At 44.3% G+C, this 14,341-nt stretch overlaps 1 protein-coding gene across 1 annotated transcript in view; it reads right to left on the bottom strand.

Moving 5' to 3' along the window:
- LOC128701437 (protein scarlet-like) overlaps nucleotides 1-2,749 on the bottom strand; it is a 48,628-nt gene extending 45,879 nt beyond the window's left edge. The window contains exons 1-2 of the mRNA XM_070100222.1: nucleotides 1,978-2,749; nucleotides 826-994 (exon numbers count right to left, since the gene is read on the bottom strand). Coding sequence (XP_069956323.1) covers nucleotides 826-994; nucleotides 1,978-2,178 — 370 coding nt within the window. The 5' untranslated portion in view covers nucleotides 2,179-2,749. The remainder of the gene's footprint in view (nucleotides 1-825; nucleotides 995-1,977) is intronic.
- Nucleotides 2,750-14,341: the final 11,592 nt, after the last annotated feature.

A 14,341-nucleotide genomic window follows, 5' to 3' on the forward strand; every position in this document is an offset into this window, starting at 1 on the left:
TTATTTAATAAATGCATGGAAGAGGGTAAGGTACCTAGGGATTGGCAGAGAGCATGCATAGTTCCTTTGTATAAAGGCAAAGGGGACAAAAGAGAGTGCAAAAATTATAGGGGAATAAGTCTGTTGAGTATACCTGGTAAAGTGTATGGTAGAGTTATTATTGAAAGAATTAAGAGTAAGCCGGAGAATAGGATAGCAGATGAACAAGGAGGCTTTAGGAAAGGTAGGGGGTGTGTGGACCAGGTGTTTACAGTGAAACATATAAGTGAACAGTATTTAGATAAGCCTAAAGAGGTCTTTGTGGCATTTATGGATTTGGAAAAGGCGTATGACAGGGTGGATAGGGGGGCAATGTGGCAGATGTTGCAGGTGTATGGTGTAGGAGGTAGGTTACTGAAAGCAGTGAAGAGTTTTTACGAGGATAGTGAAGCTCAAGTTAGAGTATGTAGGAAAGAGGGAAATTATTTCCCAGTAAAAGTAGGCCTTAGACAAGGATGTGTGATGTCACCGTGGTTGTTTAATATATTTATAGATGGGGTTGTAAGAGAAGTAAATGCGAGGGTCTTGGCAAGAGGCGTGGAGTTAAAAATAATATATATATATATATATATATATATATATATATATATATATATATATATATATATATATATATATATATATATATATATATATATATATATATATATATATATATATATATATATATATATGCTTGCTTTCTCTTACCCTCTGTTCTTCTTCTTTCTCTTTCTTTCACTTCTTTATCTCTGTCACTTCTCTAGTAATCTCTCACTACACCTTCCATCCTTCTCTCCTACTCACCGTTATTGAGGACCCTCTTGAAGGGCTTGTGTTTGAGGTTCCTCTTATACCAAGTCTTCTTCTGTGGTACATACACGTTGATGTCCCTCCAGGTGAGGGTGATGCCCTCCTCCACACTCCTCCACGTCCCGTACCGCCTGGAGGATGGCTGAAACAACTCCACTCCAGACTGTAGGAGTGAGTAACATGAGAGGGATGGATGAAGGCGGTATAATATATATATATATATATATATATATATATATATATATATATATATATATATATATATATATATATATATATATATATATATATATATATATATATATATATATATATATATATATATATATATATATATATATATATATTTTTTTTTTTTTTTTTTTTTTTTCAACAAGTCGGCCGTCTCCCACCGAGGCAGGGTGACCCAAAAAAGAAAGAAAATCCCCAAAAAGAAAATACTTTCATCATCATTCAACACTTTCACCACACTCGCACATTATCACTGTTTTTGCAGAGGTGCTCAGAATACAATAGTCTAGAAGCATACACATATAAAGATACACAACATATCCCTCCAAACTGCCAATATCCCAAACCCCTCCTTTAAAGTGCAGGCATTGTACTTCCCATTTCCAGGACTCAAGTCCGACTATATGAATATATATATATATATATATATATATATATATATATATATATATATATATATATATATATATATATATATATATATATATATATATATATATATATATATATATATATATATATATATATATAAAAGGAATTCTCGAGAGCATGCGAAATATATATATTGTCACCACAGACAGATGATCTTAGTTACTACAGTTAAAACTAACACTATCTTTTATAAGTTATTGCGTGGTGTGGTACATAACAAATGTAACCCAGTTAAAATTTAGAAAGTTGTGAGAATAAGGATATGTATTTATCTGGAGGTAAAATATTTGTGTTATATATATTGTGTGAGCGTGTCAGTTCGGAGTGTGTAGAGACAAGTGGTTTTTATGATTTGATATGCTGTTGGAGTATAAGGTAACATTTATGAAGGGATTCAGGGAAACTGGAGGTGGAAATTACATTTCTAAGAGCTAAAGTGGAAAGTTCAGTGTCTTTAATGAGAGAGTAACGAGGCAGACTCACTCCAGCGTCGTCAGAGTCGCAGGTGGAGGCCACGAACTGTGCTGAGTCGAGGAGAGATGCTCGGTCCTCCTCTAACTCTTGCTGGTACCTGAAGATCGGAAGACCCATCAGGTTGGGGTTCCCCGTCAGAAGGAACTCCGTCGGTAGGGACCTCCGACGCAGCTCATCGTCATGACCAAAATCACTTCCAAGGTCACTCATGATGGTGGTGTCAGAAACACAGGTAACCAAGATGACGGGTCTGTAGACAACAGATGCAAAACACTAATAATATCACTAGATGCTGCTGACCACAGATTCCTCTTCTCTCAGACTAATATTGAGGAGCATCAATACCTTCTTCGAGAACAGAGGGACCTAGGAAGGACCTCTGTGTAAGGAAAGGTTCCACCAGTTATCTATCATGCCCTGGCGATCAACCACACACTCACACAACCACTCCACCAATCATCAACCATCACGTCACAACTCTGAACACTAATCACCATTAACTACGTCACAGTCAAAAGTCACATGCTGTTCTCTAGTGACTCAGGTGGTCACGACCAGAGTCACACTGTGTCTCCTCGAGGCTGCTGGTCACGCACGCTGTCAACTATATAATGTGCGGCCGGGAGACGTGAGGGATCAGGGGAGATTACTGTCACCAGTGACATGATACGAAGCGCATCTTATAAATCTTTGATGTTTAGTTGTCTCTTCAAGAGACGCTGGTGACGAGCTCTTGATCCACTGAACTGCATCACTCCTACCTGCCTGAGGTACCATGTCATCTGACACCAACCGTTAAGAATATCTACGCCTTAAAATTTTGATTAATGTAAATTATAGGCATACACCTATGAGTTATAAATGTACTGCCTCCCAGCATACATAAGGGGGATTACCAATAGACCCCTGGCTGTCTTCAAGACCCCTGGCTGTCTTCAAGACCCCTGGTTGTCTTCAAGACCCCTGGCTGTCTTCAAGACCCCTGGTTGTCTTCAAGACCCCTTGCTGTCTTCAAGACCCCTGGTTGTCTTCAAGACCCCTGGCTGTCTTCAAGACCCCTGGTTGTCTTCAAGACCCCTGGCTGTCTTCAAGACCCCTGGTTGTCTTCAAGACCCCTGGCTGTCTTCAAGACCTCTGGCTGTCTTCAAGACCCCTGGCTGTCTTCAAGACCCCTGGTTGTCTAAAAGACTCCTGGCTGTCTTCAAGACCCCTGGCTGTCTTCAAGACCCCTGGTTGTCTTCAAGATCCCTGGTTGCCTTCAAGACCCCTGGTTGTCTTCAAGACCTCTGGCTGTCTTCAAGACCCCTGGTTGTCTTCAAGACCTCTGGCTGTCTTCAAGACCCCTGGCTGTCTTCAAGACCCCTGGTTGTCTTCAAGATCCCTGGTTGCCTTCAAGACCCCTGGTTGTCTTCAATACCCCTGGCTGTCTTCAAGACCCCTGGTTGTCTTCAAGACCCCTGGCTGTCTTCAAGACCCCTGGCTGTCTTCAAGACCCCTCGCTGTCTTCAAGACTCCTGGTTGTTTTCAAGACCCCTGACCGTCTTCAACACCTCTGGTTGTCTTCAAGACCCCTGGCTGTCTTCAAGGCCCCTGGTTGTCTTCAAGACCCCTGGTTGTCTTCAAGACCCCTGGCTGTCTTCAAGACCCCTGGCTGTCTTCAAGACCCCTGGTTGTCTTCAAGACCCCTGACTGTCTTCAAGACCCCTGGCTGTCTTCAAGACCCCTGTCTGTCTTCAAGACCCCTGGTTGTTTTCAAGACCCCTGGTTGTCTTAAAGACACTTGGCTGTCTTCAAGACCCCTGGCTGTCTTCAAGACCCCTGGTTGTCTTCAAGACCCCTGGCTGTCTTCAAGACCCCTGGCTGTCTTCAAGACCCCTGGTTGTTTTCAAGACCCCTGGCTGTCTTCAAGACCTCTGGTTGTCTTCAAGACCGCTGGCTGTCTTCAAGACCCATGGTTGTCTTCAAGGCCCCTGGCTGTTTTCAAGACCCCTGACTGTCTTCAAGACCCCTGGCTGTCTTCAAGACCCCTGGCTGTCCTCAAGACCCATGGCTGTCTTCAAGGCCCCTGGTTGTCTTCAAGACCCCTGGTTGTCTTCAAGACCCCTGACTGTCTTCAAGACCCCTAGATGTCTTCAATCCCCCTGGCTGTCTTCAAGACCCCTGGTTGTCTTCAAGACCCCTGGTTGTCTTCAAGACCCCTGGCTGTCTTCAAAACCCCTCGCTGTCTTCAAGACCCTTGGTTGTCTTCAAAGCCCCTGGCTGTCTTCAAGACCCCTGGCTGTCTTCAAGACCCCTGGTTGTCTTCAAGACCCCTGACTGTCTTCAAGACCCCTGACTGTCTTCAAGAGCCCTAGCTGTCTTCAAGACCCCTGGCTGTTTTCAAGACCCCTGGCTGTCTTCAAGACCCCTGGTTGTCTTCAAGATCCCTGACTGTCTTCAAGACCCCTGGATGTATTCAAGACCCCTGACTGTCTTCAAGACCCCTGGTTGTGTTCAAGACCTCTGGCTGTCTTCAAGACCCCTGGCTGTCTTCAAGACCCCTGGCTGTCTTCAAGACCCCTGACTGTCTTCAAGACCCCTGGTTGTCTTCAAGACCCCTGGTTGTCTTCAAGGCCCCTGACTGTCTTCAAGACCCCTGGCTGTCTTCAAGACCCCTGGTTGTCTTCAAGACCCCTGACTGTCTTCAAGACCCCTGACTGTCTTCAAGACCCCTGACTGTCTTCAAGACCCCCTGGCTGTCTTCAAGGCCCCTGGCTGTCTTCAAGACCCCTGACTGTCTTCAAGACCCCTGGCTGTCTTCAAGACCCCTGGCTGTCTTCAAGACCCCTGGCTGTCTTCAAGGCCCCTGGTTGTCTTCAAGACCCCTGGTTGTCTTCAAGACCCCTGACTGTCTTCAAGACCCCTAGATGTCTTCAATCCCCCTGGCTGTCTTCAAGACCCCTGGTTGTCTTCAAGACCCCTGGCTGTCTTCAAGACCCCTGGCTGTCTTCAAGACCCCTGGTTGTCTTCAAGACCCTTGGTTGTCTTCAAGGCCCCTGGCTGTCTTCAAGACCCCTGGCTGTCTTCAAGACCCCTGGTTGTCTTCAAGACCCCTGACTGTCTTCAAGACCCCTGACTGTCTTCAAGAGCACTGGCTGTCTTCAAGACCCTTGGCTGTTTTCAAGACCCCTGGCTGTCTTCAAGACTCCTGGTTGCCTTCAAGACCCCTGGCTGTCTTCAAGACCCCTGACTGTCTTCAAGAGCCCTGGCTGTCTTCAAGACCCCTGGCTGTCTTCAAGACCCCTGGTTGTCTTCAAGATCCCTGACTGTCTTCAAGACCCCTGGATGTATTCAAGACCCCTGGTTGTCTTCAAGACCCCTGGTTGTCTTCAAGACCTCTGGCTGTCTTCAAGACCCCTGGCTGTCTTCAAGACCCCTTGCTGTCTTCAAGACCCCTGACTGTCTTCAAGACCCCTGGCTGTCTTCAAGACCCCTGACTGTCTTCAAGACCCCTGGTTGTCTTCAAGACCCTTGGTTGTCTTCAAGGCCCCTGACTGTCTTCAAGACCCCTGGCTGTCTTCAAGACCCCTGGTTGTCTTCAAGACCCCTGACTGTCTTCAAGACCCCTGACTGTCTTCAAGACCCCTGGCTGTCTTCAAGACCCCTGGCTGTCTTAAAGACCCCTGGCTGTCTTCAAGGCCCCTGGTTGTCTTCAAGACCCCTGGTTGTCTTCAAGACCCCTGACTGTCTTCAAGACCCCTAGATGTCTTCAATCCCCCTGGCTGTCTTCAAGACCCCTGGTTGTCTTCAAGACCCCTGGCTGTCTTCAAGACCCCTGGCTGTCTTCAAGACCCCTGGTTGTCTTCAAAACCCTTGGTTGTCTTCAAGGCCCCTGGCTGTCTTCAAGACCCCTGGCTGTCTTCAAGACCCCTGGTTGTCTTCAAGACCCCTGACTGTCTTCAAGACCCCTGACTGTCTTCAAGAGCACTGGCTGTCTTCAAGACCCCTGGCTGTTTTCAAGACCCCTGGCTGTCTTCAAGACCCCTGGTTGTCTTCAAGATCTCTGACTGTCTTCAAGACCCCTGGATGTATTCAAGACCCCTGGTTGTCTTCAAGACCCCTGGCTGTCTTCAAGACCTCTGGCTGTCTTCAAGACCCCTGGCTGTCTTCAAGACCCCTTGCTGTCTTCAAGACCCCTGGTTGTCTTCAAGACCCCTGGCTGTCTTCAAGACCCCTGACTGTCTTCAAGAGCACTGGCTGTCTTCAAGACCCCTAGCTGTTTTCAAGACCCCTGGCTGTCTTCAAGACCCCTGGTTGTCTTCAAGATCTCTGACTGTCTTCAAGACCCCTGGATGTATTCAAGACCCCTGGTTGTCTTCAAGACCCCTGGCTGTCTTCAAGACCCCTGACTGTCTTCAAGACCCCTGGTTGTCTTCAAGACCCCTGGTTGTCTTCAAGGCCCCTGACTGTCTTCAAGACCCCTGGCTGTCTTCAAGACCCCTGGTTGTCTTCAAGACCCCTGACTGTCTTCAAGATCCCTGACTGTCTTCAAGACCCATGGCTATCTTCAAGACCCCTGGCTGTCTTCAAGACCCCTGGCTGTCTTCAAGACCCCTGACTGTCTTCAAGACCCCTGGTTGTCTTCAAGGCCCCTGACTGTCTTCAAGACCCCTGGTTGTCTTCAAGACCCCTGGTTGTCTTCAAGGCCCCTGACTGTCTTCAAGACCCCTGGCTGTCTTCAAGACCCCTGGTTGTCTTCAAGACCCCTGACTGTCTTCAAGACAACTGACTGTCTTCAAGACCCCTGGCTGTCTTCAAGACCCCTGGCTGTCTTCAAGACCCCTGGTTGTCTTCAAGACCCCTTGTTGTCTTCAAGACCCCTGACTGTCTTCAAGACCCCTGGATGTATTCAAGACCCCTGGCTGTCTTCAAGACCCCTGGTTGTGTTCAATACCTCTGGCTGTCTTCAAGACCCCTGGCTGCCTTCAAGACCCCTGACTGTCTTCAAGACCCCTGACTGTCTTCAAGATTCCTGGCTGTCTTCAAGACCCCTGGCTGTCTTCAAGACCCCTGGTTGTCTTCAAGACCCCTGGCTGTCTTCAAGACCCCTGGCTGTCTTCAAGACCCCTGGTTGTCTTCAAGACCCCTGGTTGTCTTCAAGACCCCTGGCTGTCTTCAAGACCCCTGCTTGTCTTTAAGACCCCTGCTTGTCTTCAAGACCCCTGGTTGTCTTCAAGACCCCTGCTTGTCTTCAAGACCCCTGCTTGTCTTCAAGACCCCTGGCTGTCTTGAAGACCCCTGCTTGTCTTCAAGACCCCTGGTTGTTTTCAAGACCCCTGCTTGTCTTCGAGACCCCTGCTTGTCTTCGAGACCCCTGGTTGTCTTCAAGACCCCTGGTTGTCTTCAAGACCCCTGACTGTCTTTAAGAAGACACTGGACAGTCACCTAAAGTCAGTACCTGACCAGCCGGGCTGTGGCTCGTACGTCGGGTTGCGTACAGCCAACAGTAACGGCCTGGTTGATCAGACCCTGATACACTTGAGGCCTGGTCACAGAGTGGGCCGCGGGGGCGTTGACCCCCTACATCCCCTCCAGGTATACACACCTCTGGGTGTACATACAAGTAACCTAATGAACGTCAACTTACCCATCTGATGCTTTATACATTATATATTGTGCCGAATAGGTAAAACGCGATTTTGGCTTAATTAGCAACTCTCTTCTTGCCGAATAAGGCAAGCGAAAATTTGTATATGCAAGAATTTCGCAAAAATCATTCTGAATCTAGCGAGAAAGAATATATTTCATTGTGTTTGTTTATTATTAAATTACTGTAAACTTATCTAAAATATATTTAGTTGGATTAGGCTAAATTAAATTGTGCTTGTTATAATAAGGTCAGGTAAGTCTTCCAAGTTTTTTTTGGTACAAAATTATTAATTTTTACATTAACATAAATGAAAAAAAATATCTTTAAATGTATAAGAGAAAATTTTAGAAAAGACTTAATTTTAAATGTGTTCTTGTTAAATGACCAGTTGTACATATTCCCACCGAGGCAGTGTCACCCGAAAAGAAAGAAAAAGCTTTCATCATCATTCTTTGCAGAAGCGCCCAGACACAACAGTTTAGACGTCCCTCCAAACTGCCAGTATCCCAAACCCTTCCTTTAAAGTGCAGGCATTGTGCTTCGCATTTCCAGGACTCAAGTTCGGGTAACTGGTTTACCTGAATCCCTTCACTAAATATTACCCAGCTCGTCAGGTCCCAAAAATCATTCGTCTCCATTCACTCCTATCTAACACGCTCACACACGCTTGCTGGAAGTCAAAGCCCCTCTCCCACAAAACCTCCTTTACTCCCTCCCTCCAACCTTTCCGAGGACGACCCCTACCCCGCCTTCCTTCCCCTACAGAAATATACGCTCCAAGTCATTCTACTTTGATCCATTCTCCTCAACAACCCCTCTTCAGCCCTCTGACTAATACTTTTATTAACTCCACACCTTCTCCTGATTTCCACACTCCGAATTTTCTACATAATATTTACACCACACATTGCCCTTAAACAGGACATCTCCACTGCCTCCAACTGCCTCCTCGCTGCAGCATTTACCACCCAAGCTTCACAGTTTCACATCCATAAAAGAGTGTTGGTACCACTATGCTCTCGTACATTCCCTTCTTTGCCTCCATAGATAACATTTTTTGTCTCCACATATACCTCAACGTACCACTCACCATTTTTCCTTTATCAGTTCTATGATTAACCTCATCCTTCATAAACCCATCCACTAACACGCCATCTCCCAAATATCTGAAAACATTCTCTTCTTCCATACTCCCTCCAGTGTGATATCCAATTATTCTTTATCTAACTTGTTTGATGCCCTCAACACCTTACTCTTATGAATTTCTCTTCTCTAGTCACTGTATTTAGCGCTTCTTTTTTATTATAATAATAATAATAATAATAATATTAATAATAATAATAATAATAATGTTAATAATAATAATAATAATAGTCATTGTATTGTCGACTACTTGTGAATTACTATTATTGTTACTCATCTTATGTTTAATCTCCTTCATCTTATCCTTATCCTTCTCCTTCTTCATCCTATTCTTCTTTCCTTTCTTATTTTTCCACTTCTATATGCATCAGGATTAAATATAATTTCTCGTTATTATTATTTGTTTTATTAACACATCAGCCGTCTCCCACCAAGGCAGGGTGACCCGAAAAAGAAAAACTTTCATCATCATTCACTCCATCACTGTCTTGTCAGGGGCGCGCTTATAAAACTGCAAAGAAATCTTGAGGTAGGTCAACAAATTTCTGCACAGATCATATAGAAGCGAGAAACCTGTAGGGGTCATTCAGCAGCTGGGGGATGGAAGGCAGTCAGGGTCCATCATAGGAGGGGAAAACAGATTCGAGCCCCTCACGGGTGTTATTATATTTGTGGAATGTGCTAAACTCGTTGGGTTTATGCAGTTATGTGGGAATGGGAGGTGGTCAGGTGTGATCCAAGGAAGGGGTGGGTAGGTACAGTGCACCAGTCCATTAGTAAGTAGGTACAGTACACCAGTCCACTACTAGGTAGGTACAGCACACTACTACACTGCTAGGTAGGAAAGTACAGTACATCACTACATTGCTAGGTAGGTAGGTACAGTACACCAGTCCACTGGAAGATAGGTACAGTACACTAGTCCACTGGAAGGTAGGTACAGTCCACCAGTCCACTGGAAGGTAAGTACAGTCCACCGGTCCATTTGTAGGTAGGTACAGTACACCAGTCCACTGGTAGGTAGGTACAGTACACCACTACATTGCTAGGTAGGTACAGTACACCACTACACTGGTAGGTAGGCACAGTACACCACTATATTGGTAGGTAGGTACAGTACACCACTACACTGCTAGGTAGGTACAGTACACCATTACTCTGCTAGGTAGGTACAGTACACCACTACACTGCTAGGTAGGTACAGTACACCACTACACTGGTAAGTAGGTACAGTACACCACTACACTGGTAGGTAGGTACAGTACACCACTACACTGGTAAGTAGGTACAGTACACCACTACACTGGTAAGTAGGTACAGTACACCACTACACTGGTAAGTAGGTATAGTACACCACTACACTGGTAGGTAGGTACAGTACACCACTACACTGGTAAGTAGGTACAGTACACCACTACACTGGTAGGTAGGTACAGTACACCACTACACTGGTAAGTAGGTGCAGTACACCACTACACTGGTAAGTAGGTATAGTACACCACTACACTGGTAGGTAGGTACAGTACACCACTACACTGGTAGGTAGGTACAGTACACCACTACACTGGTAAGTAGGTACAGTACACCACTACACTGGTAGGTAGGTACAGTACACCACTACACTGGTAAGTAGGTGCAGTACACCACTACACTGGTAGGTAGGTACAGTACACCACTACACTGGTAAATAGGTACAGTACACCACTACACTGGTAGGTAGGTACAGTACACCACTACACTGGTAAGTAGGTACAGTACACCACTACACTGGTAGGTAGGTACAGTACACCACTACACTGGTAGGTAGGTACAGTACACCACTACACTGGTAAGTAGGTGCAGTACACCATTCCACTGGTAGACAGGTAAGCAACTCCACTTTCAATTTGCAGGGACCATGAAACAAGTGCTTGGGCAATGAATACATTAATAAACAAGTACCCACTACCAGACAGCAAAGGAGCAATAGATGACTATCTGATTGATTCAATTGAAGTTAATCTGATTAATTCAGTTGAAGTTAACACTTAATCTAACACTTCCACTTCATTTCCCTACCAAAGTGAGCGTTGTCCACCACAGAGCCAGTTGCCCTGCCATGGGGCTGTAAATGGTACATAAGATAAGATAAGAGATAAGATTTCGTTCGGATTTTTAACCCCGGAGGGTTAGCCACCCAGGATAACCCAAGAAAGTCAGTGCGTCATCGAGGACTGTCTAACTTATTTCCATTGGGGTCCTTAATCTTGTCCCCCAGGATGCGACCCACACCAGTCGACTAACACCCAGGTACCTATTTGCTGCTAGGTGAACAGGACAACAGGTGTAAGGAAACGTGTCGAATGTTTCCACCCGCCGGGAATCGAACCCGGGCCCTCCGTGTGTGAAGCGGGAGCTTTAGCCACCAGGCCACCGGGCCACCAGGCCACCGGGCCTGGTGGCTTTGACACTCCTTTGAAAGCCACTGCTGGGTCACCACATGGAGAAGACCTGGGCCAGGACCCGTCCTGGCAAACCTACATGAACCTGCATCTTTGAAAACCACAATGAAGCTAGTGAAAAAATTAAAGCTACTGTAATTATCCCAGTATGGAAAAGAACTGCTTTCAAGGGCGGGATAGGCTAGAGCAAATAACTTGTCAGATAACAAACTTCACATTCAGATTTATAGAGGACACTTCCTCCACTCTCTCTCTCTTTCCCATCCCTGACCCCTCTCATATATAAACTGACTCCCTGTCTTTGCTATTGTGTGTGTGGCTAATTGATGATCCAAGTTGGACTGAAACATCACCCTCCTATGTGTAAGTGTATCATTGAGGGACTGTCTCTCTTATTTCCATTGTAGTCCTTCAATCTTCGTTTCCCAGGATGCCATCCACACCAGCTGACTAACACCCAGGTACCTACTTACTGCTAGGTGAATATTATTATTATTATAATAAAAAAGAAGCGCTAAGCCACAAGGGCTATACAGCGCTGCTGCTAGGTGAATAGGGACAACAGATGTAAGGAAACACGCCCATTATTATTATTATAATCAAGGGGGAAGCGCTAAACCCGGAGGATTATACAGCGCCTGGGGGGGGGGATGTGGAAGGCATTCAGGCTTAATTCGGGGAACTGGAGCACAGATCCAATTCCCTAAATCAAGAGCCCCTCACCAACATCAAGGAACCTTCCTTGAGGGGTAAGGAAACACGCCCAATGTTTCCATTGGTGCCAGGGAATTAACCACATTATTATATAATTATAATCATGGGGAAGCACTAAACCCATAGGATTATATAGTGCCGGGGGGGGGGGGAGGTATTCAGGCTTAATTCAGGGAACTGGAGCACAGATCCAATTCCCTAGATCAAGAGCTCCTCACCAGTGTCAAGGAACCTTCCTTGAGGGGTGGAATGAACCACAGACACTGTATGTGAGGCGATAGCATTGCCAACAGTGTCAGATGTGTCAAGTCATCTTCGGGAATTTAAAGAGCATGATGTGCAGCATCCTCCATGTACATAATGCAACTTAGTTGTGTATTATGTAACTTCACGACCTACAAACGATAGAAGTGTAAGAGCAGATTCACTGCCATTAAGCGTTTCACTGCCTACATTCGGCACAAACAAAAACCTGGTAAGCACTAAACCCATAAGCACCTGAGGAATGAGAGACATCAGACTTGATCCAAAGAAGAGGAGGGTAAATACTTTTAATGCTCATTGTAACAAGGAACCCATCACTTCACTATCTTCAGTGAAATATCTGGGAATCTCCTTTGACCCAAACATGTCAGGAGAATTGATAGGAACTGTTTAATTAAGAAAGTGACTGACTTCATCAGCATCAAGATACTCTCTTTGAAATGTTAACTTTGCACAGAAAATACACAATTAACCCTTTCAGGGTCCGTCCCATAGATCTACGGCTTTACGTTCAGGATCCAAACCGTAGATCTACGTCATGAGCTCAGCTCACTCTGATAAGCTGTGAGTGGTAAATTTGGGCCTAGATATGAGAGAATACATCTATGTGGTATGTGTGCACCACATAAAACAAATCCTGCAGCACACTGTGTATAATGAGAGAAAAAAAACTGAAACCCTGATTTTCGATTAAAACAGCGACTTTGCAGTGTTTTTTCGTATGTTTTTTATTGTTGTATTTGTGATTTCTTGGTCTCATTTGATAGAATGGAAGACATATTACAGAAATAGAGATGATTTTGATTGGTTTTAGCACTGGAAATGGCTTGAAACTGAGCTCAAAGTAGCGGAAATGTTAAATTTTTGCTGATGTTCAAGAGTAAACAAATGACCTCGCACGTCTAATGAACACCAGCTGGTGGGTCTAATATACATTCACAAATGTGGTAATGATACTTATACAATTATTACAATATTGCATAACAGTAAATTTTCTGTTTTTTGATGTGAATAAAAATTCAATATGTGAATAAAAAATCAAAATGGAATTTATTTGTAAAGCCTCAAAACGTAATTAGAACAGAGGAAATGTTAGTTTAGTGCCAGGAATACCTACATTGTTTATTCTGGACCCTATTTTGAAATTGGAATATTTTGAACTTTGTGTTAAACTGGCCAAATTACCAATTTCCGATCACTTTATTTTGTAGTTGAAACAGTTGACCTGGCAATTTCTTGTGCTCAATCGATAGAATAGAAGTAATACTAGTGAAATAGCTAAGAATTTGGTTGAGTGGAATAATGTAACTGGCCTAAAATGGGAGTCAAAGTTGGCAAAATCGCCGATTCGTAAATATCGCTGACACACCAAAATTCACGAGAGCATAATTTCGTAAATTTTCCATCAAATTTCATACTTTTTGTTTTATTACATTCACAAAAAGATTCTCTACCATTTCATAAGAAAAAATAACAATTTTTTTTTTTTGAAAATTCTTGGACACTGGTGCACCACTTCAGATTTTGGCCTTGGACCCTGAAAGGGTTAAAGTCTTACAATACACTACTACAACAACTAATTTAAATATTAGAATCTGCTGGAAATAGGATATAAAACAAACTTTTATATAATTTTTTTATTTACAAGTCCAAAATTGTATCCAATGATTATGCCAATTAAAGATTAAATTTATTATTATACTACTGTACCAAATAGGAAAAAATGGTCTACATTTTCATTATAATGTAATATTAAACCACGCCCTGTACTGTAGTGTAGTCTACTGTAGCATACACCACTACTGTAGTACAGTACGACCACTGTATCCGTGGGTCCGGTTTCCAAGGTTTCAATTATTCACGGTTTACCCTGGTCCAAAAATGACTTCATTTTGCTTAATAATGGTCACAAAGTGCAAAAACAGTGATGGTGGAAGTTCTTCAAAGCCTAAGAGAAGTCATGAAGTGCTTCCCATCAGTGAAAAAGTGCTAATTCTCGGCTTATTGTGCACAATTTATCAATTAAACTTTATCATAGGTATGTATGTAAACAAAAAATGACATATAGGGTTCAATACTAGCCATGGTTTCTGGTATCCACGGTAGGTCCTGGAAGATATCCCCCAAGGATACAGGGATCCTACTGTATACACCACAAATACATAAGTGGACAGTTAAGTGA

This window comes from Cherax quadricarinatus, chromosome 72 (genome assembly GCF_038502225.1).
Source record: "Cherax quadricarinatus isolate ZL_2023a chromosome 72, ASM3850222v1, whole genome shotgun sequence".
Classification (NCBI taxonomy): domain Eukaryota; kingdom Metazoa; phylum Arthropoda; class Malacostraca; order Decapoda; family Parastacidae; genus Cherax; species Cherax quadricarinatus.